The 21,125-nt window shown below is 36.5% G+C and overlaps 4 protein-coding genes across 6 annotated transcripts; all 4 read left to right on the top strand.

Moving 5' to 3' along the window:
- The first annotated feature begins 614 nt into the window (after window positions 1–614).
- On the top strand, window positions 615–10,710 carry LOC113681519 (neurocalcin homolog). 2 transcript variants are annotated; one of them, XM_089188685.1, is made up of 2 exons: window positions 615–669; window positions 6,265–10,710. In XM_089188685.1, the coding sequence occupies exon 2, from the start codon at window positions 6,273–6,275 to the stop codon at window positions 6,864–6,866; it is 594 nt and encodes a 197-aa protein (XP_089044811.1). In that variant the 5' UTR covers window positions 615–669; window positions 6,265–6,272; the 3' UTR covers window positions 6,867–10,710. The 2 variants fall into 2 exon arrangements, with proteins under 2 accessions (XP_089044811.1, XP_027054416.2); XM_027198615.2 differs by having other exon boundaries at window positions 615–4,220; window positions 6,265–7,444.
- On the top strand, window positions 615–10,710 carry LOC113681515 (neurocalcin homolog). Its single transcript, XM_089188686.1, has 2 exons — window positions 615–669; window positions 8,793–10,710. The coding sequence occupies exon 2, from the start codon at window positions 8,809–8,811 to the stop codon at window positions 9,391–9,393; it is 585 nt and encodes a 194-aa protein (XP_089044812.1). The 5' UTR covers window positions 615–669; window positions 8,793–8,808; the 3' UTR covers window positions 9,394–10,710.
- On the top strand, window positions 615–13,562 carry LOC149036139 (neurocalcin homolog). Of its 2 annotated transcripts, none has more exons than XM_089188687.1 (2): window positions 615–669; window positions 12,771–13,562. In XM_089188687.1, the coding sequence occupies exon 2, from the start codon at window positions 12,781–12,783 to the stop codon at window positions 13,357–13,359; it is 579 nt and encodes a 192-aa protein (XP_089044813.1). In that variant the 5' UTR covers window positions 615–669; window positions 12,771–12,780; the 3' UTR covers window positions 13,360–13,562. The 2 variants fall into 2 exon arrangements, with proteins under 2 accessions (XP_089044813.1, XP_089044814.1); XM_089188688.1 differs by lacking the exon at window positions 615–669 and adding an exon at window positions 12,452–12,669.
- Window positions 13,563–14,510: 948 nt separating this feature from the next.
- Window positions 14,511–20,712, top strand: LOC113681517 (mRNA export factor). Its single transcript, XM_089188679.1, has 9 exons — window positions 14,511–14,992; window positions 15,709–15,801; window positions 15,918–16,004; window positions 16,856–17,122; window positions 18,134–18,246; window positions 18,334–18,406; window positions 18,945–19,049; window positions 19,594–19,686; window positions 19,773–20,712. Exons 1-9 carry the CDS (start codon window positions 14,783–14,785, stop codon window positions 19,854–19,856), a joined length of 1,125 nt encoding a protein of 374 aa, XP_089044805.1. The 5' UTR covers window positions 14,511–14,782; the 3' UTR covers window positions 19,857–20,712.
- The last annotated feature ends 413 nt before the right edge of the window (window positions 20,713–21,125 follow it).

Genomic DNA, 21,125 nt, shown 5'->3' with positions numbered 1-21,125 from the left:
AAAAGGTTCTTTATCATAGATTTACTTCAGGAGTCGTGTAGCGAGTATTTTATCATGTTTATAGCTTGCCTTAATTATAAACTGAAACAAAACCAGATGGATGCTTATCAATGATACTTTTAAAAAACCCGAAATAAAAATTGAACAGTGACTCTTTATTTGTACATAAACAATAGAAGTCGAACGAAATTCACCCCAATTTTTACAAAGCTGATGGGAATTCTTCCTAAGTTTGTTCGTCTGCAACTAATTGACTTGTAAGGAAGCTGGAGGCTTCAATCGAAACGAAATGCCTGCAGGAGAATTTCTATGGAGACTATTTTTGATCGCCCTTAATTTTGTTGTTTGTCAAAATCTATGAATGAGTTAAACATTTGGAATTGTCAACTGCACGATTTCTAAAACATAATTTAATGCTGCTCTTACTAATAAAAATCCCCTATTGTTTGACGGGAAAGCTTTGCTTTTGAATGTTCAGATTACAGCATCGTAAAGTTTTCGTTCTTTTTCGCTTGACTGCCAACTTTCGCGTGATTCTTCCATCGCGCGAGATTGCCGTTTTACACGCATGCGTCAAATTCTCTGTGACGTCATAGAGTCACGGTCTTACCTTCGTTTGTGGCTGTAATCTGTACGCAAAGTCGGTTTGGTAGAAGGTGCGTTCTTTAGGTGAGTAATTTCTCGGTTATTTTAATCTCAGACAACTAAGAACAGTTTTATTTGCCACTTTCTAGAGGTAGAAGTATTTTAAACCAACCCTATTTTGCAAAAATTGGGCATTCTTGCTCAATTTTCCTTTACGCAAAACCTAATGTTTGTTGTTAAATCAAGCGACTTCTGGCAGCACTTTAGCCACCTGCACACACCATTTCCTTACGAGCCGACCTGAATGCCTTCAACGAGCGAGTGGAAGTCAGCGAAGCAAATTTGTATTTTTTTTTTCCCGACTAATTGAGGTATTTCGCCGCGAATCGTCAAGGCTAAATTCGCTTTTGAATGTATAGCTTAAGATGAGATGATAGGATTTGGGTGCTTGAGCGCTTGTTCCCTTCGAAGGGAATTCAAACGACAAACAGTGCCCTCCTCCAGCTGTTTCAGATCTCTTCTCGCGTTTTATTTACTGGCAAAAAAAGGGCATAAAATTTCCATCACCGAGAATGGGCTAACAAAACCATGAGTTGTTTGAATTACGCGACAAAGAGGTTCGCGAGGCGCTCCTTACGTTTGTTGACATGTTTAATGTTTTATACATGCGAAGCGTTCGGCTCTCCAGGAGGAAATGTAGCTCGATTAAATCCAAAACGGAAGGTTTTCCCTTCTCATACTGAAATTTGATTCAACAAAAGCGTCAATGGTAAAGCGCGCAAATCAATTGGGATTGCCGTTTAAAGTCTAGTTGACTAGTGAAAAGTAGCAGGGTACGCATTGCGTAAAAAATCGATCTACTTTTGAGGATTTGTGGTATAGTCACTTAGCGGCATCAAGATGAGAAGTTTCTGGTAAATCGTGCTCTCGTATTGTACCTACGCATATGCATCCTTTAGGTGCTCCCAGGACAATTCTGGGCATCTTGGTACCTTTTGGGATCGAAGTATTGTTTCTACGCTACATCTTCTAGACCGTGTCTAATGAATTATTTAAAATTATGATCGAAAAGAGCTCTGTTTCAACGGGAAAGGTGTAGAGACTGCGTTTAGCGCCAACAGGGATTAGGGAGCGAAAAATTGCTTTATTCAGTCCCTAACCTACTCGCTTACAGGTGCCAAAAGTCTAAAGTAGCTTAAATTTGGATGTCAGATATGTGCAACATTAATAATGTGTTCGGGTGGAACGTTCAGAGATTGTTTGTGTAAATACCAAAGCAAGAGTTTTTACCATTAAGTAGATATGGGTTCTTTCGGTAATTTTTAGCAGTGCTTTGCACATGCGATGCCTAACGTAACGTATTATGCGTTTTGGAAGATATTTTCAATATTAATAATTTATTACTGTAATGTTTCCTCGACCCTTTTTCTCCTACCGTGTGCAATTTCCACACTTCTTGGAGATGAAACTTTGCAAAGGGCACGTACGAATCACTATAATACTGTATGGTTTTTATCGTGCTCAAGAAAAGAAAATGTTACCTAAATCTTTTTCATTTTATGAGTTTTACCTCCCTGCTGACCTCAAAAATAGGTTCACCACAAAAGAATATTGTTATAAGCTATGTGTTATATTCCAAAGTTGTCATGGTTTTTTTTCCAGATGAAATAAATAGCAGCAGGTTTCAACTTGTTGGTTTTGTGTGTCTGCTGATGGCTCCTAATTCTTTTGTTATTGGGTTCCCAATCTGTCTTTCATTTTGCTTTAAACAGATAATTTTTTTATATCTGACATCAGTGGGTGGCAGAGGACATATATTATGGCCATCAAGGTGTGACGCCTTGGTTTGGTTTCCTTGAACCTTGTGCTCTAAATTTGTTTCCTTGGGTAAAGGGCTTCATCTAAAATTGTGACTTTCTCTGAGGTTGTCTTGTGAGTGAACACTTCCCTGTTTGTAAGAAAATAGTTAGAAGATTTAATCTATTTTAGATTAAACAAAAGATGACATTGGGACCTGAATATGTTTGACATGTAGTAAGGTTTATTTGTGGTTATGAGTGTGGGTGAGTTTTTTCCCAAAAGGTAGGATGGTTTCTACTTCTGTCATCTCACTTTGTCTTTTACTCTACAGTAATTATTGCTGCTCTCACTTAATTATCATTAAGAAACTTAATTTTGAAAGTCAAAAGATTATGGTCTCAAAAGAGAAATAAATTGCCTGGCTTAAGTGTTTCCACATATGAATTAGCATTTAAATAACATTACAGAGTCTTCCTTTGTTGGTATTCTCTTAACCAAAAGTGCAGTTTATCTAGGTGAAAGTTAATTTAAATATAGAAAGGGTCAAATATTTGGCTATTTCCTGTCTGAAAATTTTTCATGGTACAGAGTTAGTTACCATTAATTTTGCAAAGTAGAGTTGATAAAAGAAATACAAATTATCCAAGTTTCTCCGAGCTAGTGACATGCATTTATGGAGAATTTTTTTCTCATGTATTCCCTAAGGAAAATGTTTATTATGCTATTGTGTTATCAATATCTGCAAACTAACTGATAACCACTACTCTTGACATATTAAGGCCATCTAAAACTAGGTCCATGACTAACTTTTCCTTGTTCGAAAATGCAAGGAATGCAGAAAAAGAATGGTATAGTCTGTAAAAGAAACTATTATCAGATTCTGCACGTACCTCCTTCTTCCCCCCTCCCCCCCCCCCCAATCCAAACTTGTCTTTTTTTGTTTATGAGGTTATTGGAACAAGCAGGTATTTTCTGAAGTTGAAGGTATAGCAGTGCTTCATGTTAAAGGGCAGGTCTGATAATGAATGTTATTTGAAGGTGTTTAGTGAAAAGATTCATAGAATTCTTTTATTTTAAAAATGGCGCAGTCAAATCTGCCTTGTGGGTAAGACTGTTCTTCAATGAATGTTAGTCTTTGAAGTAATAATATATCTGCTAATGGTAAAAACTCTTGGAATGCAGGAATGAGGGTCAGTTATTTTCTGTTTCTCTGTCTTTTTATGTCAAGTCAAAATCAAGACCCTGTTGCTTACCAAATGCTTCATTTGTGTTGTCAATAGCAACTAAAAAGTGATTTTAGAATGTTCTTTGTTGTATCCTGGCTATTCTCTAAGTAGAGTATTTTTTTAGGAGATATCCATCTTTTCCCATTTGGAGCTTTTCAGTTACCACAAAATTCTGGTAGGTTTGATGGAAAAATGTTTGAAAAGCAAATGTTGGAAAAGTAAATGATTTAAAAGAATGAAGAGAAGGGAATTTTGTAGTTGCCTGGACTATCAACTAGTATTACAAAACTTGTTAAGGGTATGTCTTATTAGCACTCCACTGTCACATTTTTGTTTGTTTTTGTTCCTTTTCTTTGATTTCATTTTGATTTAATCACTACTTGTGTTATCAACCAACTCCAACAATGCTGTAATCTTCTTGCATTGGTTTTTGTGGAGGCTAATTATTTGAGGGTGTTAGAAAGTGAACAACTGACAGAGTACTTATCAGCACACGACGTGAATATCTATTGAAGAATACTGAGACCTCACTTGGAGCACATGGACTTTGTTGGGCAGTATTTCTCTGGAGCAATTGTTATAAAACTCCACTTGTCACAACAGTTTATGGTATGTACTACACATTCATTTGTTTACTTTATTTATTTTTCTTTTATCTGCATCTCTATCTAACACATTTTTTTTCTTAACCAGCAATCATAACTGCATACGCTATTATTTTTCAATTTTTTCACATGTTGCTTTTGGAGATGGTTCTTGTGCACCATAAGAAGCATCAAAGGGGAAAAGTTGGGGTTGATCAGGAAAACAAAAAATTTAACTTATAAAAATAACACTTTTCATAAAAATTTTCTGTCTAGATTAGCTTTAACTTGTATTTTTGGCAAACGACATCAATATAAGATGGCCCAGTGTAGACTGTCATCACGAAATTAAATGTTTAATCTTGAAGTGATTTTTAAAAATATGAGTTGCTGAATGTAAATTCGTACTTGGAGTTTAAAAATATTTGTTGGTACATGTTTTCAGATGTGTCCATCTAAAATGTTGTAGAATTACCTAAGTGCTGTTGCCTATATTAAATCAAGTTCCCAAATTTTTGCATGTTCTTTCGCCATCCTAACATGAGACAAAATTTTCCTATATTTGTTTTCATGGATCTAATATACATGCATTTTAAATTGTTTGATAAGTTTGATATGATTTTAATAACTGGCAAGGCTCTATCACCTTTATAGTTGCAAAATAAAATCAACTGAAGATATTACAGTCATAATTTATGAGATTTGATATTGATATTGTAGCACAAATTCTTCTTTGATTTTCTAGTTTATACTTGAAGTAGTCATAAATACTAGCAACCAAGTACTAACTGATAAAAGAGTAGCAGACTATAGTGTTTTTCCCCAGAAAACAAAACTTACAGTGTTTTCCTAGGCCCTTCCTGTAAGCACTTATTTTTTCCATAAATTACTTTTTGTAATAATTAGTGAAGGTCTGCCATCAAATTTATAGCAAGAAGATTGATTCAGTAATTTCCTTGATGTTCTGCTCAAGTAACCAGTTTTTTTCAAAAAAATGTTCAGCTATGCAAGATAATGATTATCTTCATAATATCTGCTACTTTAATCTTTAAATTTTCAGATTAGAGAGTCTGAAAAGAATTTAATGAAGTAGTCTCCTATTTTGGAGACAAATGAATGTTTTTGTGTCACATATAGCTTTAATTGTTGATGTCATAATTCTCTTTTTTAGAAACTTGAATGTTTTGTTTTTCTTAAGCTGTCTACCTGCCACACTAGGAATTGTGTTCATTTCATTAAGTTTGCATAAATTATTAATTAGGATTGAACTTCCTATTTTGGAGATATACCTTCACTAACAATGTTATCTATTTTTGGAATCATTTGCACTGAAATTGTTTGACAATGCTACAATAGAATTTGCTGTGGAGCCTTTTGAATTATGAATACTGATTGATTTGATTTTAAGGACATTTAGAAGGCTAAGCTAATTTTCTGTGTGAAACATTGGTGTAATTGTACTTAAAAGGTTGTGGTCACCTATCATGGTAAAAAATGATGATACTTTTGTATTGTCATTTGTTTGACATTTTAGCCATTTCCAATGTGGATCACATTGAAGTATGCTGCTTTAAGTGATGCACAGCTAGTTGATCTTATTACCTAAAAAAGACCGGCAGTAGACTGCTGTTAGAAGGCTCTAATATACAACTGAACTAAATACATTGGAAGACTAATGTTAAATTATATCTTGTTAAGTTTAAAGTCTCTGGAATAGCTTTGCTTTGAAACTCAGTCAGCCTTGAACTCAATAACTGTTTATAAAATGTTATTGTATTTAAAGGAAAAAACCAATCAGACATAAGATAACCAAACTGCAATCAGCAACAATAATCAATTTGTGGATTTTTAAGGTTTGCTTGCATGTTCTAAACATCCTTGTGATTGATCAGAACATAATAATAACCTATCAGTACCAAATCAAAGTGTCTGTGGTTTTCACAGTGAGATGAAAATTATTATAATGGTTTATTTTAATTGCTGTGACCGAAAATTTGAAGAAAAGTTGGTGATTGTGATTTCTTAATTTATATTTTAAGGCTAACACTTATTTATTTCTGTGCCTTTAGAGTAAATAATGGGCAAACAGAACAGTAAGCTCAAACCAGAAGTGTTAGCTGACTTAAAAGAAGAAACAGAGTTCTCTGAGGGGGAACTCAAAGAGTGGTATAAGGGATTTTTGAAGGACTGCCCTACTGGACATCTCACTGTAGAAGAGTTCAAGAAAATCTATGGCAATTTCTTTCCTTATGGAGATGCATCTAGGTTTGCTGAGCATGTGTTTCGTACATTTGACAAGAATGATGATGGCAATATTGATTTCCGTGAATTCATGGTTGCACTGTCGGTGACATCTCGTGGAAAGCTGGATGACAAATTAAAATGGGCTTTCAGCATGTATGACATGGATGGTAATGGTTACATTTCTAGGGAAGAAATGTTGGAAATAGTCAAGGCTATTTATAAGATGGTAGGCACTGTTATGAAAATGCCAGATGATGAAAGTACACCAGAGAAACGTACTGACAAGATTTTTAATCAAATGGATACAAACAGTGATGGAAAACTTTCTCTTGAAGAGTTCATTGCTGGGGCCAAGAATGACCCATCCATTGTGCGTCTCCTGCAGTGTGATGCCACAACTTCCACAGCTCAACCACCTGTAGGATGAATACAGAAATGTAACCGATAAAAAAGTATTATAATTCAAAATGCAACTTGAATATCTGCTTGATGCCATTGTAGTGTAGAATACCTATACCTTGCTTGCTAGTTCCTTGCTATAAGTTTCCTCTTTTAGCAGTGGGTATTTAGAACATTGATAAATTACTATTTATACTTACTATAATTTCAGTCACAGTGCTGATATTTGAGTTACAAGTGTACGTAATTCTAAAAAAAAAATTGTATTTGATTTATATAATGACAGCCTTTTTTAAGAGGGGGAAGATAGACATTGTGAATTGTGTTATGAGGTTGATTTTTTTCAATTACTATTTATTTTATCATGTATTTAATTCATGTTCCTGCTCTGTACCTCGGGAAATAATGTTATGTATTGGAGTCTAAGCATAAGTGAAAATGGACCAGCATACTTAACATGTCATGTGTTAATTAATAAGAAAAAAGAGAGCTCCACACTCTGAATACCTTTGGAGCTTCAGAAAATTGTTGAAAATTTGTTTTCACCCACTTATTTGTGGCTTGTAAATGTGGATTTATGAAATAAAGCACTACAGAAACATGTAATTCGTTTTTTCTCTTTCCATAAGTTACTGCAGTAATTTTAATCTGACTTACACTGTTTTGTTTTTGCAGTTGTACTGTAATATTTATTTAATACTTATTTCAGGATTGTCCTCTTTTGTTTTGACTCCTTAAGGGGTGAAAACAAAAACGTATTTGTAATTGGTGAGTTACTTTGGACACAAGCTTCAAAGTCAGCTCTTTATTAACTAAATGTTGATGCCAATTACAGACTGTTTATATTGCAAACATGTATTGAAGTACTTCCTTATTTGTTGTTGTGCATTTTCTCAAGCACTTGGGGATTTATTTGTTACTTGTAATTGATTACTCACTATCCTCTATGGTATGATTCTTCCTTCAATCTTTGCACAAGCACTGGTAAATAACCTCACCAACTTTTACTATATTAACTTTCCAGCAGTGAACGTTTCCTAATCTCTCTCAATTTGGGCAACCAAGTACAAAGGTTTTAAAAGATTGGATAATCCAAGATTTTTAATTACCATTTAGTGTTGCACGGCAACACCCAAACATGAGTTTGCATATCCTTTATACCGTTCTCTTTACATTTCCTACGGTGCTGATAAAAAGAATTTGTTTCACAATTAAGAGCTTCTTTTGTTTATGATCACTTCACTTATTCTCATGGCTTAAATGTTTGATTCAGGTGTGATATTGTACGGAGAAATTAGATGCTTATCACTCTTAAGGTCTAAGGGTTAAGGTTAAATGTAACTAGGTCATTTCTTTTTTTCTGTCGAATATCAAGTTGACTTAAGTTGTCATTTGAATGGTTGCACACCAGGGTTTCATTAAAAAATTTTTGTTTTTTTTAGTTTTGAGTTAAAAGAAAGCAAAGTACCGCATAAGACTTCTTGGGTTTTATCAAACTTTATTTTTTCATACTTCCGCTGATTTGAAATACTCGACGAGTTTAGTGGCTTTGCTCAGGTGATGTAAGGACTGTTCCTTTAAACAACTTTTGTGCTAGAATGTTTCTGACAAATGAAATATACAGAACATAAAAGGAACAATAAATGAGAGTGTAACTAACTGTTAACAGCGGTTGTAATCGGATCAAATTAACCCTCGTACCTAAGCTTGAAAGTCAGGTGTCACTGCTGGGTGCACGGGTAACAAACACTTTTCTTCTCACTTCAACAAAGTCTGACCATAATTACTGACGCCGTCAACTTCATCTGCTCTCTTACTAACCCAACTCACCGCTGACGTGCACCAACCATCCAAGATGCGTGGGATTCGCCTGTTCACCTGTACTGCTCTTGTGTGACTGTCTCACATTTGATGATGTACTGGTTTAACTCAGTTGCCCTCCACCCTTTTACAGGTTTCGCGCGTGAACAATGGGCAAACAAAACAGCAAACTCAAGCCCGAAGTATTGGCGGATCTTAAAGAGAACACGGAGTTTAATGAGCATGAGCTACAGGAATGGTACAAGGGCTTCCTCAAGGATTGCCCGAGCGGTTATCTCTCTGTGGAAGAGTTCAAGAAAATCTATGGTAACTTCTTCCCGTATGGTGACGCATCCAAGTTCGCAGAGCACGTATTCCGCACGTTCGATAGCAATGGCGACGGCACCATCGACTTCCGTGAGTTCATCTGCGCTCTGTCTGTGACGTCGCGCGGAAAACTCGAGCAGAAGCTTAAGTGGGCTTTTAGCATGTACGATTTGGATGGTAACGGTTTCATCTCCAGACAAGAGATGCTGGAAATCGTCAAAGCCATCTACAAGATGGTGGGCTCTGTTATGAAAATGCCCGAAGACGAGAGCACGCCAGAAAAACGGACTGAGAAGATTTTTAAGCAAATGGATAAAAATTTGGATGGAAAGCTATCTCTAGCCGAGTTCATCGAAGGGGCCAAGAGTGATCCATCGATCGTGCGCCTACTCCAATGCGACCCTGCTCAAGGATCTTCGGGAGAATAGATTTCATTTTAATTGTTTTAGTGTTGACTTTTATTCTTCCTTTCCCATAGAAGAATGTAAGTTTCGTCTCATATCTTGGTTAAACTCGTGATAACTTCCTTTTAAGATATTTACTCTCTTAACACTTTTCTTCACTGACAAGCCAGCCAATCAAGAGAAAGCTCCTTTTTCCTTAGTTACACGCATAGATTGGGCCGAGCATGTCAAGTTTATTGAGCACAGCTGACCTCTTTTGACGCGGGCAGTCAAAAGCTAGGTTCTTGGCAGATTTGAATCGGCGCATTTAGCCTTCTAAGAGGAGCAGTTATAGATAATTTTTGTCGATGCACGATTTGTTGTATATCTTAGGGTAAGTTTTTTAGATCGAAAGTTGTTTCATTGTCTACAAAGACAGCCTTACAGAGAGAATTCATCCCTTTTCTTTTTCCTTCGAATCAAATGGTGATTTAAAGAGCAGAGTTTCGATCACTTAAAGAGAGCTCGCTAGTGGAATATTTATTTATTTATTTCTATGATTGGTTTGTGGCAGATAAGCACTGATGGAGAATATGTTTTTCTTCTTGGTGTTTACCAGTGTCTTTTCTAATGTATCGATGGAAACTCTCGACTTGAAATAGGAAAGAAACCAAAGAACAAAACACAATTTCTTTAACTTTGTTGCTTGTTAGTGTAGCAATGTGTTAATAGTCCTTTACTTATTCACTTTTTTGGCTTCGAGAACTTAGAAAGTTAAAGAAATGTCTGCGAACATTTTGACCTATCATTGCAGTATAGATATGACAGTCAACGCCCCAAAATTTTGAGGGAAAATTCCATTTTGTTGGAGAAACGGGTTTCCTTTCCATAGCAGTTCTCAAGCATCCTTGCTGATGCACCCAATTTTCGGCTTGGTGGTAATGTCTTCTCATCGGTCAGCTTTTGGAGCTGACGAATCCTTACGAATGTAAACCGAGGGGGTGATTGCATTTTCGCATAACGGTTTTTATGTGCGGAAGGTAATATGTTTTCTGATAAGGCGTGCCATAAAACAGAATATTGTTGATAGGCTGCTCATGAGAAGTGAACCTCCTTGAAGGGCAGATATGTTATTAAAATATGAATGGACTAGAATATTGTTTCTCATAAAGAATGTGGACGGTTAACTCAATACTTAAGTTAGTTCTAGTTGTTTCATTTAGTGTCTTAACTTAACTTAATGAATATTTTGTCATTACAGTGTACGTCGCTGTCCAGCAATACTTAGGTTAACTTTTTCTGTAAAGTTCCACTAGTCGAAAAGGGAAAAAATTAAAAAGGTCTATGAATTGTTAATGACAAGCAGACCTTGCGTTGCAGACTTAGAAGTATTGTTTTAAAGGAATTCTTCGTTGTTGCCCCCCCGCATCTTAAAGTCTAGAAGGTGGAAGGTATCTTTTGATTCCACTGCTTTTGCCTTGGTTTTATTGCACACACTGTTTAGACTTCAGAGCTTCTCTTAAGTTATGACTTTACAGAAGTAGCCAAATTCTGCTGATTTCATTGATCTTGTCTTTGTCAATGAGAGTGGTGAGAAAAATATATTGAAGCGTGTAGAATGGAACCCTGACGTGTGAACACTTCGACTATTAGTGTTTCGATGAACCCTTTAACCTCAAATGTCCGCTCGGTGAATGTCTCTTCTGACTGCCTACGTTACCTTGTAAATTTGACAAAGAATTTGACGTTAAAACTCGTGATAAACTTGTCCATTTACAAAATCTTTTCGCAGGAAATTTATTGAAATCCCAAGGATAAGTCAAAGCTAAACACTTCAGGGAGTAAAAGCCCTTAAATTGGCATCTTTTCCTGCGTTTAATCGCTGAATTTATTTCTTCCTTTTTTTTTGGGAATGATGAAAATGTATCAGTATTCGCGTCAACTTCCATGTCTTCACAACACAACACTTCAGGTAGTAAAAGCCCTTAATTGGCATCCTTTCCTGCGTTTAATCGCTGAATTTATTTCTTCCTTCTTTTTTGGGAATGATGAAAATGTCTCATTATTCGCGTCAATTTCCATGTCTTACCTCGCCCCACCCTCTGCACCTGTGAATTAATACCTCAGACTACAGGGGTCTTGCAGGTGTATGCAGAAAGATCCTCTTATAAACGATTTAAAAGCTAACTGAGTGCGGTTAGATCGTTTTGTTTTTGTCGGCTGTTGCTTTTGAGATCATTCGATATGCTTGTGCATTAAAACGATATAGATACCGTGTTTACGTTACGGTAACCACAAATTAGGCAAATTCATGATTTGGTCCATGATGATGTCTAGGCTGAAGGCTTGTTTTAAATTATCTTTTCGAGAAATTCATTAAAAAAGAATTTGTTATGGCTAAACTTGACAATGGTTTAATGGAATTTAAAGTTTAAAAGCATCAGCATTACTTAGTCTCCACTTCCCTTGATTAGTTGCAATGCGAATCCTTACAAAGATAACATCTACGATCGCTTATTTTCAGGCTTGTTGTTCTGATATACTCTTCCGTGGTGTAGAGATTATACGGCAAGAGAATGACGACAGACCGCATTTTAATTATTACGAGGCAAAGACAAGTGATTTTTAAGATTTTCTCGTGTTCCCCTATTTTCCTACGCAGGTTATTATGCTAGTAAATATATGTAAAGAACATTCAGGTACTCATTGTGAAGCTCGGTCTATTGCATTTATAAAATAACCAAAGCAGTCAACGATGGGCTTTTTTACCAATCAGAGCTTACGTACCCTCTCAGTTATTTGCTCAACATAACACATGGGTTCTTTGTTTAAAATTACAAATTAACTTAGCGGTGTATGTATGTCGAAAACAAACAATGGGTTTTGGTTTTGAGTCTTCACAGTAGGCAAACTCTGTCTGGATCAGGCATGAAAGTTTTTGTGAATTTTATTTGGTCATGCGAAGAGACAGAAAAATATACACGGATCCCGTCTTTTCTTCGGTCTTATACAAAAGGATACTCTGTAAAGAATTTATGTAAACGAATCTGACAAAATTAAGAATAAAGGTAACAATTAATATTTAATATTAAATCTTGTGCTTCGCTTGGAGCAGTTTTCTCTAAATTTAAATTTTCGACTCTGCGGTATTTGCATTACAATGACACTTTTAAAATTCTTCCTCCTGGAACGGCGCTGTTTCTGCTTTCACCTCCTAAGGTTGAGAGAAAGTGAATCGTAATAGGTTTTTTTCTTCTCGGTCGTAATTCGTAAAATATCTGGTGTACGTCCGTGGTGAAGTGAAAACATTACATATCTCAGGTCTGTGAAAACACAAACGAAATACAGAGTATTGTGGATGTAATATTGTGAATGAAAATTCATCAATTCACCGAGACGCTGTCTTTTGATTTGTCTCGCAGGTGCTGAGAGATGGGGAAACAAAACAGTAAGCTTCAGCCGGAGCAAATTACCGACCTTGTTCAACAGACGGAATTTAACGAACAAGAACTACAGGAATGGTACAAAGGTTTCCTCAAGGACTGCCCCAGTGGTCACCTTACTGTTGAAGAGTTCAAGAAAATCTATGGAAATTTTTTCCCGTACGGCGACGCGTCAAAGTTTGCGGAGCACGTTTTTCGCACGTTTGATAAGAACGAGGATGGTACGATCGACTTCCGTGAGTTCATTTGCGCTTTGTCGGTGACTTCGCGCGGAAAACTCGAGCAGAAGCTGAGATGGGCGTTCAGCATGTACGACTTAGATGGTAATGGTTACATTTCCAAAGAAGAAATGCTGGAAATCGTTAGGGCCATTTATAAGATGGTGGGATCTGTGATGAAAATGCCTGAAGACGAGAGCACGCCAGAGAAACGAGTCGAGAAGATTTTCCAGCAAATGGATAAAAATCTGGATGGAAAGCTCTCACAGGCCGAGTTCATCGAAGGAGCCAAAAGCGACCCCTCAATTGTGCGCCTACTGCAATGCGACCCTGCTGGGGGCTCCGGCTAGGCTTGGAACATAATTAGATTGTGAATAGCAGCTATTGTATTATCTTGGCCGAAAACTCTTAAATATGCTTTCCGTCCTTTAGTCAAGAGTAGCACCCCCAGTTTTGCGCTTACACTTACTACCTTGAAATTGGAGTGATGGCTTTTATACACGGTTAGGTACTTAGTATTGAGTGAATAAATGATCTAGACCCTCTCAGAGGATTATTTGCGTTGCTTGGTGTATTACCCGCTTCTTAGAAGTGCTTCCTTTTTAACATTAGTTCAAAATAGCTTTTTGAGAAATTTTTCATTCGTTTATCTGTGAGCAATCCGTGGTCTCCTTTATATCAGACTAATTAAACAACCTTGTCGCGATTATTGGTAAATATTCGGGTTGTGTGTTTCACAATGAGTCTGATAATTTTCTTGTAACGAGAAGATTTTTGGCCGACAAGTTGTAAATAAAATACTTGTAGGAAGCGTGACCTGGCAGAGAAAAAAATAAAATCTTAAACGGAAAAGAAGAGGAAAACCATCATGCTTCCGCTCTTAAAATGTTCCATTAACTCCCTTTCAGATACGGTTAAGGACAACCCCTTTTTTTCTATTAAGAGAGAGGGCCCAGAATAAGTTGTGTGCAAGTTTGGTAACAAAGAGGCAACTTGTGTTTTTCTGTGTAAACTTGTCTTTGAACAAAGATCTGTTACCACATGAAATCGGTTTTCCCCAAATTCACTCTTAAACGCTTTCTCACACTTTCCACCAGAAAAAACCAGCATAAGATAAGTTAGACGACATTACGACAAAAGGAAAACCTTAAATTCCTTCGGAAGCTACTCTCTGTATCGGTTATATTTCATTAATTTGTGTAAGGTATCACTTCAAACTGAGGTCGAAATTAAACCTCAGTTCTCATTCTCCAATAGTAAGGCAGACAAATTTCAAAAGGTAATATTTCGATTGGTACCTCCTGCCTTCTTCAGAACGTGCTATGATAAAGCACTGATCACATGATAAGAAGAGAGGACAAGGGGAGTTCGACCTAACTTCATTGTAACTTCAATGCATCCAAAACAAACGGTCAACGGTTACACCTCGAACGGGATCACTGCGTCCCTTTTACACCACACCGCACACTGAAGTTGGGAAGGACAGTCGAGAGACGGATTTTGCCTTCATCGAATGAAGATTGGACGACGGGCTCAAGATTGAGGCAGCGACTTTCCCCGTGAGTGTTCACAATCATGAACGGTATATGATGCATCTAACGAAAGGCGCCATCCTATAGTCAAACCGACAGGAAGCGGTTTTCACCAGTTCTGTGTAAATTAGAAGTCTGAAACATCTTAGTTTGAAACTGGTACTCAACAGTTTCAATCAACTCCTTACTAAAACAATACAAGTAGAGGTCGCGTCTGAAACACTGTCTCGATCGTTAGAAAATGTTTGGCTCAACGAACACAGGATTTGGAGGTACCTCGTCGACTTTTGGTTTTGGTTCCTCTACCTCTACGACGAATAGCCTCGGCCTTGGAACGCTGGATAACCCAATGAAAGACTTGGAAATACAAAGTCCGCCAGATGACACAGTTAGTTCTTTGAAGTTCTGTCCGAAAGCTGACTTCCTTATCGCATCATCTTGGGCAAATGATGTGAGTGTTTGAAATCTGCATTTGTTTGCTTTCTACGATCCTTTCTACTAGCTATACTTTGATCATTTCACTCCTAAAATTGATATTTTCATCGTCCTTATCTGTTAATTTGAAAAATAAACCTCACTTATCTAAGGAAGGCAAGCTTCAGAATACAATTATCAGTTGGTCAATTTAGGGCAGACATGTACATGTGTACATACACGATAAAGGATAACCAGCTTTCCTTCAGATTAAGACACCTCCAAAGTTTGCTAAAAAAAACTATTAATAATATTATTTTAAAAAAGCAAAAACTTAAGAGGATTTATTTTGTGTGAAATAAATAAAATTCCAAGCTCTTTAGATTGCATTAATGACCTGAAATAACTGATGGCATGTATCTACAAAACTAGGGGTAATCTTCACCTCATTGCTCATGTACAAAAGAGAAACTTAATGAATCTTTTGGCTTGGTTTCCTCGTAAAGAATTGATGATAACTCATCATTATAGAGAAACACAAATAAAAAAACAATTTTATTCCCCTTGAGAAATCAAACCTCAGATTTTCAGTTTCCTTGCACCAAGGTTTGTTTTCTTAATGGGACTGATTTTTTTACTTTATTCAACATTGTGTGACTAGTGGAATGATATCCCTCTTTATTCCACTACAGAGTTCATGATTTGCCATCTTTCTCATTCCCAGAGTGCAAATTATTTTTTTGTCTCTGTTAGATTCGATGTTGGGAAGTCAGAGAAGATGGTCAGATTGTTCCAAAGGCACAGCAAAATCATACAGGTCCAATCCTCGATTGCTGCTGGCATGATGTAAGTTATTTGCTTTGCACTTCTATCTTTACTATTATATATTTTATGTTTTGCAGTATATACTGATGTTGGCTTCTGTAAGATTTCTTTGCCCTGTTTTTGCTGTTTATTTGTAGGATGGCACAAAAGTGTTTACAGCGTCCACTGACAAACAGTGTAAGATGTGGGATTTGAATTCCAATCAAGCCATCCAAGTGGCTCAGGTAGTACAAATGCACTTTCCACATCTCAGCCATATCACATTTGACCCTTTAACTCCCATGGGTCATCAAGATAGAATTTCTCCTTACAATATTAATACACTACTAAGCAGAAAGGTGATGAAAATAAGAAAAAATATAAATTGGGGGTGTATTTGGTGAACCAATACCAAATTCTCTAAATTTGCATGTTAACCCATAAACTCCCAAAATATGATTGTCAATTCTACCCTCTAGCTACTACACATTTCCTTGTAAATTGATTATGAGAATTAGGTGTTCAATCAAGGTAATAAATTTTGCCTGATGAGTTTGAGTATTCTCATTACCTGTTTGCTGTATAATACATGGATACTGTGTGGAGAAGTTACATGATAATCACTTCTGGGAGTTAAAGGATTAAGAATTGTATGGCAGACATCAAAGAGAAGTACTGATGCTCAAGAAAATCTATGTTTTTATCAAAGAACAGAGAATACATTATTCTTTTTGCCCTCAGTAATTCACATCAAGCTAAGAATTCTTTGGAATTCAGAAGTTTGTTTAGTGACAGAGGCAAAGAGGGCTTACAAACTGAACCCTTTCAGTACCAAGATCTCAAGCATAACTCACAATCTTCCACGCTTTTTTAATGTTAGCTCTAACATTCCCCAATTGATAAGTTTCTTTACCTTCATCACCTGTCTGGTTATTAGTGTATTGATGATGTAGGGTGTAATTACCTTTTGATCACTCCTAGAAGTGAAAGGGTGCACTATAAAAGCATGTCAAAAGTGTCCCCATATCATAAAGATGAGTAATCAAACAATTATGAAAGTTGAAGTTAATTTCTTTCATGTTCTTTTCCTGTTCAGCATGACAAACCAGTCAAAACATGTCACTGGGTACAGGCACCAAACTATAGCTGTCTTATGACTGGCAGTTGGGACAACACACTGAAGTTTTGGGACACTAGGTCAAATAATCCCATGATGGTTATAACACTTCCAGAGAGGGTCTACTGTGCAGATGTGGTGTACCCAATGGCCATTATTGGAACTGCACAGAGAGGAATAATTTGTTATCAGCTGGAGAATCAGCCATCAGAATACAAGAGGATTGATTCACCACTGAAGTACCAGGTTTGTAACTTAAATGATCTATCAGTTTAGGAAAGGTGTAAAAACTATAACATATTGGTATTAGCCGGGAATGTAACAGACAATGAGGGCAGCAGATTCAGTTTTAAACAACAGCCCTTCCTCCTCTTTCTATTCAAATTTGTACACCAAAGAAACAAGTCTTCGAGATTGGAAAGAGGGATTGTATTGCTGCCATAACGACTTCAACATGGACAAAGTGTGTAGTTCTGCAAACCCCCCTTTAATGGGGTTCGTGCATATGTATACACACTGTTACCTAGTAACGCGTGATATATTTTTTACATCACGTTCCACTAGGAGTCTCAGATGGAAGCTGTGTAGTAAAACCTGTTTCGATGCGGTCGGAGAATCTAGGATAGATCAAGAAATTCAAAGTGAACTACGTCTGGTGTTTTGACTGTAATTTGGATAGCTTTGTTTGCTAAGTGGATAAAGATAAAGCAGATTAAGTTAAGAAAATTGTTTTGATCTTTGAAATTCATAAAGATTTTGTCCATGAAAGATTATGCAAATTCACACCTGAAATTGAAGCAAACCGTAATTTGAGCTTTTTGTTCTCATAAGTTTGGGTGATATTTAAAAGTAAAAGTTGGTCTTCTTAAAGAGAAGACATTGTTCACTGAAGGGAAAGGTTTCTTCACTTCCTTTTCCTGTTCAGGCAATGTTCGATCCCTGATCTCTTGTGGATCACAGACATGGCGATTCCACTCTGCATTTATTCTGCAGTGTAGTTTACTTCATCTTGCCTTGAACTGAGTACTAGAGCTTCTGAGTGATCCAGATGTCATGAGGTCAACTCCTTCTCTTTGTCCTTTGCATTTGACAAAGAGCTCACATCTCTCGTTTGTGTGATGATGATTAACTTATATAGTTAAACAGCTTTGTTTGTCTTTTGCTACTTTCAAAAATGGTGATATGTCATTTTGATTGGGACAATGCTTTTTTATCATGATATGTCATTTTGATTGGGATGACGCTTTTTTCTTGTAGAACCGCTGTGTGAGTATTTTCCGAGATCCAAAGAAAAACAACCAGCCTGTGGGCTTTGCTCTTGGCTCAGTTGAAGGAAGAGTTGCAATCCAGTTCATTCAACCACAAAACCCGTAAGTCCAAGTCAATTCCTGTTTGCTTGACATTTTATAATCAAAATGGAACTCTATGGCTCAAACAATAGTTTTTTTTACTTGTAGGAAAGACAACTTTACATTCAAGTGTCACAGATCTAACGGAACAGGAAATGCAAACTATCAAGACATTTATGCTGTAAGTTTATAATTATGAATACCTAAGTAAGCTTTCTGACAAGAGGAAGGTATGTGCACCTTTTGATTGAATTGTCCAGTGGCAAAATTCAATTATTTGGATGGATGTGACGCAGGAAAGCTGCAGCCTTGTAACATTTTCTCACTGTTGCACTCATAACCTTGTCGTTGATTCATTTTTTTTTTAATAAAATTAATGTCTTTGCTGAGGGTGTGAGGTAATTTTTCAAACAATTTGTCCAAGACAGTGGGTTAAATTAAGGATTGATAACAGCAAACTTAAACAATCTCAGTACATTATCTGAAATAAAATAGTTTTGAAGTTTAAAATTTGTTTCACAACATAGCCATGTCAAATTTGAATTGATAATAACCTGATCTAAGGGTAGAAAGGTTTTCCTCACTTTTCAAGAGAAATGTTCCAGAAAGTCTCTGTTAACTTAAATAGACTCAGATTTCCTGCATCACTTAAAAGCTTTTTCAGTATTGGATATTATTGTATGCAAAGGAAAGCAATCCCCAATTCTTTTATTTTTCAGGTAAATAATATTGCTTTTCACCCTGTGCATTGCTGTCTGTTGGCCACTGTAGGATCAGATGGAAAGTTTAGTTTCTGGGACAAGGATGCTCGTACAAAGCTTAAGGTATGCACTCATCTATACTTTGGAAGACTGGATGCAAGACCTGTCATTTGCTTTTATACTCCATACGGAATAGTTTCCTTTTGTCGATCATTGAAATTTTATCACACGCAACAAGATTGGACATGAAACTCTAAGCAAATCTTTTTCCACGAGCAAGCACAGGAAATGAGATGGCAGTCAACAAGATGAACAGCACCAATTCAACCAAAACTATCTAATGTCGGTATCCATATTCTCCATACTCTGCTTTGTACTTCTCATTTAGTGCTGATGAGGAGAATTTATTCAACAATCACAACTTCTTAGGTTGATGGTCATTTCCTTTTATTCTTCTTATCTCAATGAACAATTCAGCAGCATTACTGTAAGGAGAATTTAGATGCTGGTCTGACTCATGGGGTTTAAAAGGATATCCAGTTGTTGGGTTAATATTTGAAAATCTGTAACAGAAAGACTCCCAGCTTCACTCACTAATTTTTAGAGTGTACAAATAGTTATACTGAAGGTTTTCTTTCTTCTTAAATACTTTTGTTTTCTTTATCAGACTTCTGAGCAGCTGACCATGCCCATAACGGCCTGTACTTTCAATTCAAAAGGAAATATATTTGCTTACAGCTCTAGCTATGACTGGTCAAAGGTAATTATAGAATTATATACTTCCTTAGTTCTTCATGAATGGATTGGAAATCGTGAGACTGAACTGCAATATTTGTTTCTTTCAAGGGACACGAGTACTTTAACCCCCAACTCAAGCCCAAGATCTTTCTCAGAAATTGCACAGATGAGCTGAAACCCAGGAAAAAATAAATATTATAAAGGATGTTGTAGATCTCTCACTGACTTCTGTGCAATGAGCAAGTCCTGCACCAGCCATCAAGAACTTGGCTTAGTTTAAGAGTACTTGCATTGAGATGTAATCAAATGATAGACCATATGACAAAGTCAATGGAATGGAAATTATGTAGCTGTAAAGCAAACATTAGATATCATGGTTATCATGTCTAGTTTATAGGAATTACTCTCAGCTCAGAGGGTACGAGTATTGTATCACTTAACCCTTTACTCTCTGTTATCAGCATGCATATTCTCCTTATTGTTCTGTACACATTTCTTTTGGTACTGGTAAGGAGAACTCGTTAAAAAAATCAAAGCTTTTTAGGTTAGCGTTCATTCCCTGTATTCTCATGATCTCAATGAATTATTCACCAGTATCACTGAAAGGCGAAATTGGATGCTGGTCACTCTCAGGTGTTAAAGGATTTATGTTGATATAATAGAGCAATATAAATGTTGTTCATAAACTTCTACATGTACTACGTGAAGATAAACCTGAAGATGCGCAAAAATACAGAATGTTTTTAAAAATACTACTTTGCTCGTAGAGATATATTAGATTTGGCGCTCGAAAGAAAGACACTTTACTCTCGGAATGCCCCTCTTTATCTGGAGGAACTTATATATAATTTCTTCAGCGGAAGTAAAGATGGCTAGACATTGGATCTCTTTTACGTTGTTTTGCTTATCAACACGAATTAAAAGTCCATTAAAATATAAAAAAGGACACAGGCCAATGTTCCGTCACCCGCACTACCAAGTTTTGTCGGTAACAGCTGCGGTGAACGGCCAAAAGGTTACTCTATGAGATTAAACAAATTTGTCATGATGTTGGTGTGTTTTGTGCTTTCATTGTTTTGAAACTGCTGAAAAGCGTTCGTCCTCTGAGAGAAAAAACCACCCAGAGTTACCAATTAGTAATGTTGTGTACATTTGCAAGAAGCGTGACCAAAGTAAGCGTTTTTCTTGCGATGTCATTGCAATAAGTCGTCTAGGTGGATTAGTCATAATCTCACGAGTCGCTTCCTGCAAGCAGAACAGGAAACATTTCTGTCATCAACAACACAGCTCTCGCGCAAAAACATTCAGTATTCTGTATTCCTTTAGAGTATTCTTCATACCTTAAATGCTTAGTTCCTCTTCAAAATAAATTTGTTTTGGTGAGTTCGTCACAGGCTATCACCAAGACAAGCTGTCAACAGTAAATAAATTTTGTTTGTTCATCACAGTCTATCATTAAGA

This window comes from Pocillopora damicornis, chromosome 12 (assembly GCF_964200805.1).
Source record: "Pocillopora damicornis chromosome 12, jaPocDami1.2, whole genome shotgun sequence".
Lineage (NCBI taxonomy): Eukaryota > Metazoa > Cnidaria > Anthozoa > Scleractinia > Pocilloporidae > Pocillopora > Pocillopora damicornis.
This window is presented reverse-complemented; position numbering and strand designations above follow the sequence as displayed.

What these genes read in the sequence shown, in the direction of transcription:
- LOC113681519 (XM_089188685.1), top strand. Translation starts at nt 6,273, where the DNA reads ATGGGCAAACAGAACAGTAAGCTCAAACCAGAAGTGTTAGCTGACTTA.
- LOC113681515 (XM_089188686.1), top strand. Translation starts at nt 8,809, where the DNA reads ATGGGCAAACAAAACAGCAAACTCAAGCCCGAAGTATTGGCGGATCTT.
- LOC149036139 (XM_089188687.1), top strand. Translation starts at nt 12,781, where the DNA reads ATGGGGAAACAAAACAGTAAGCTTCAGCCGGAGCAAATTACCGACCTT.
- LOC113681517 (XM_089188679.1), top strand. Translation starts at nt 14,783, where the DNA reads ATGTTTGGCTCAACGAACACAGGATTTGGAGGTACCTCGTCGACTTTT. An exon ending in TCGATTGCTGCTGGCATGAT is followed by an intron (nt 15,802 to 15,917) that starts GTAAGTTATTTG and finishes GTTTATTTGTAG; the next exon opens with GATGGCACAAAAGTGTTTAC. An exon ending in ATTCACCACTGAAGTACCAG is followed by an intron (nt 17,123 to 18,133) that starts GTTTGTAACTTA and finishes TTTTTCTTGTAG; the next exon opens with AACCGCTGTGTGAGTATTTT.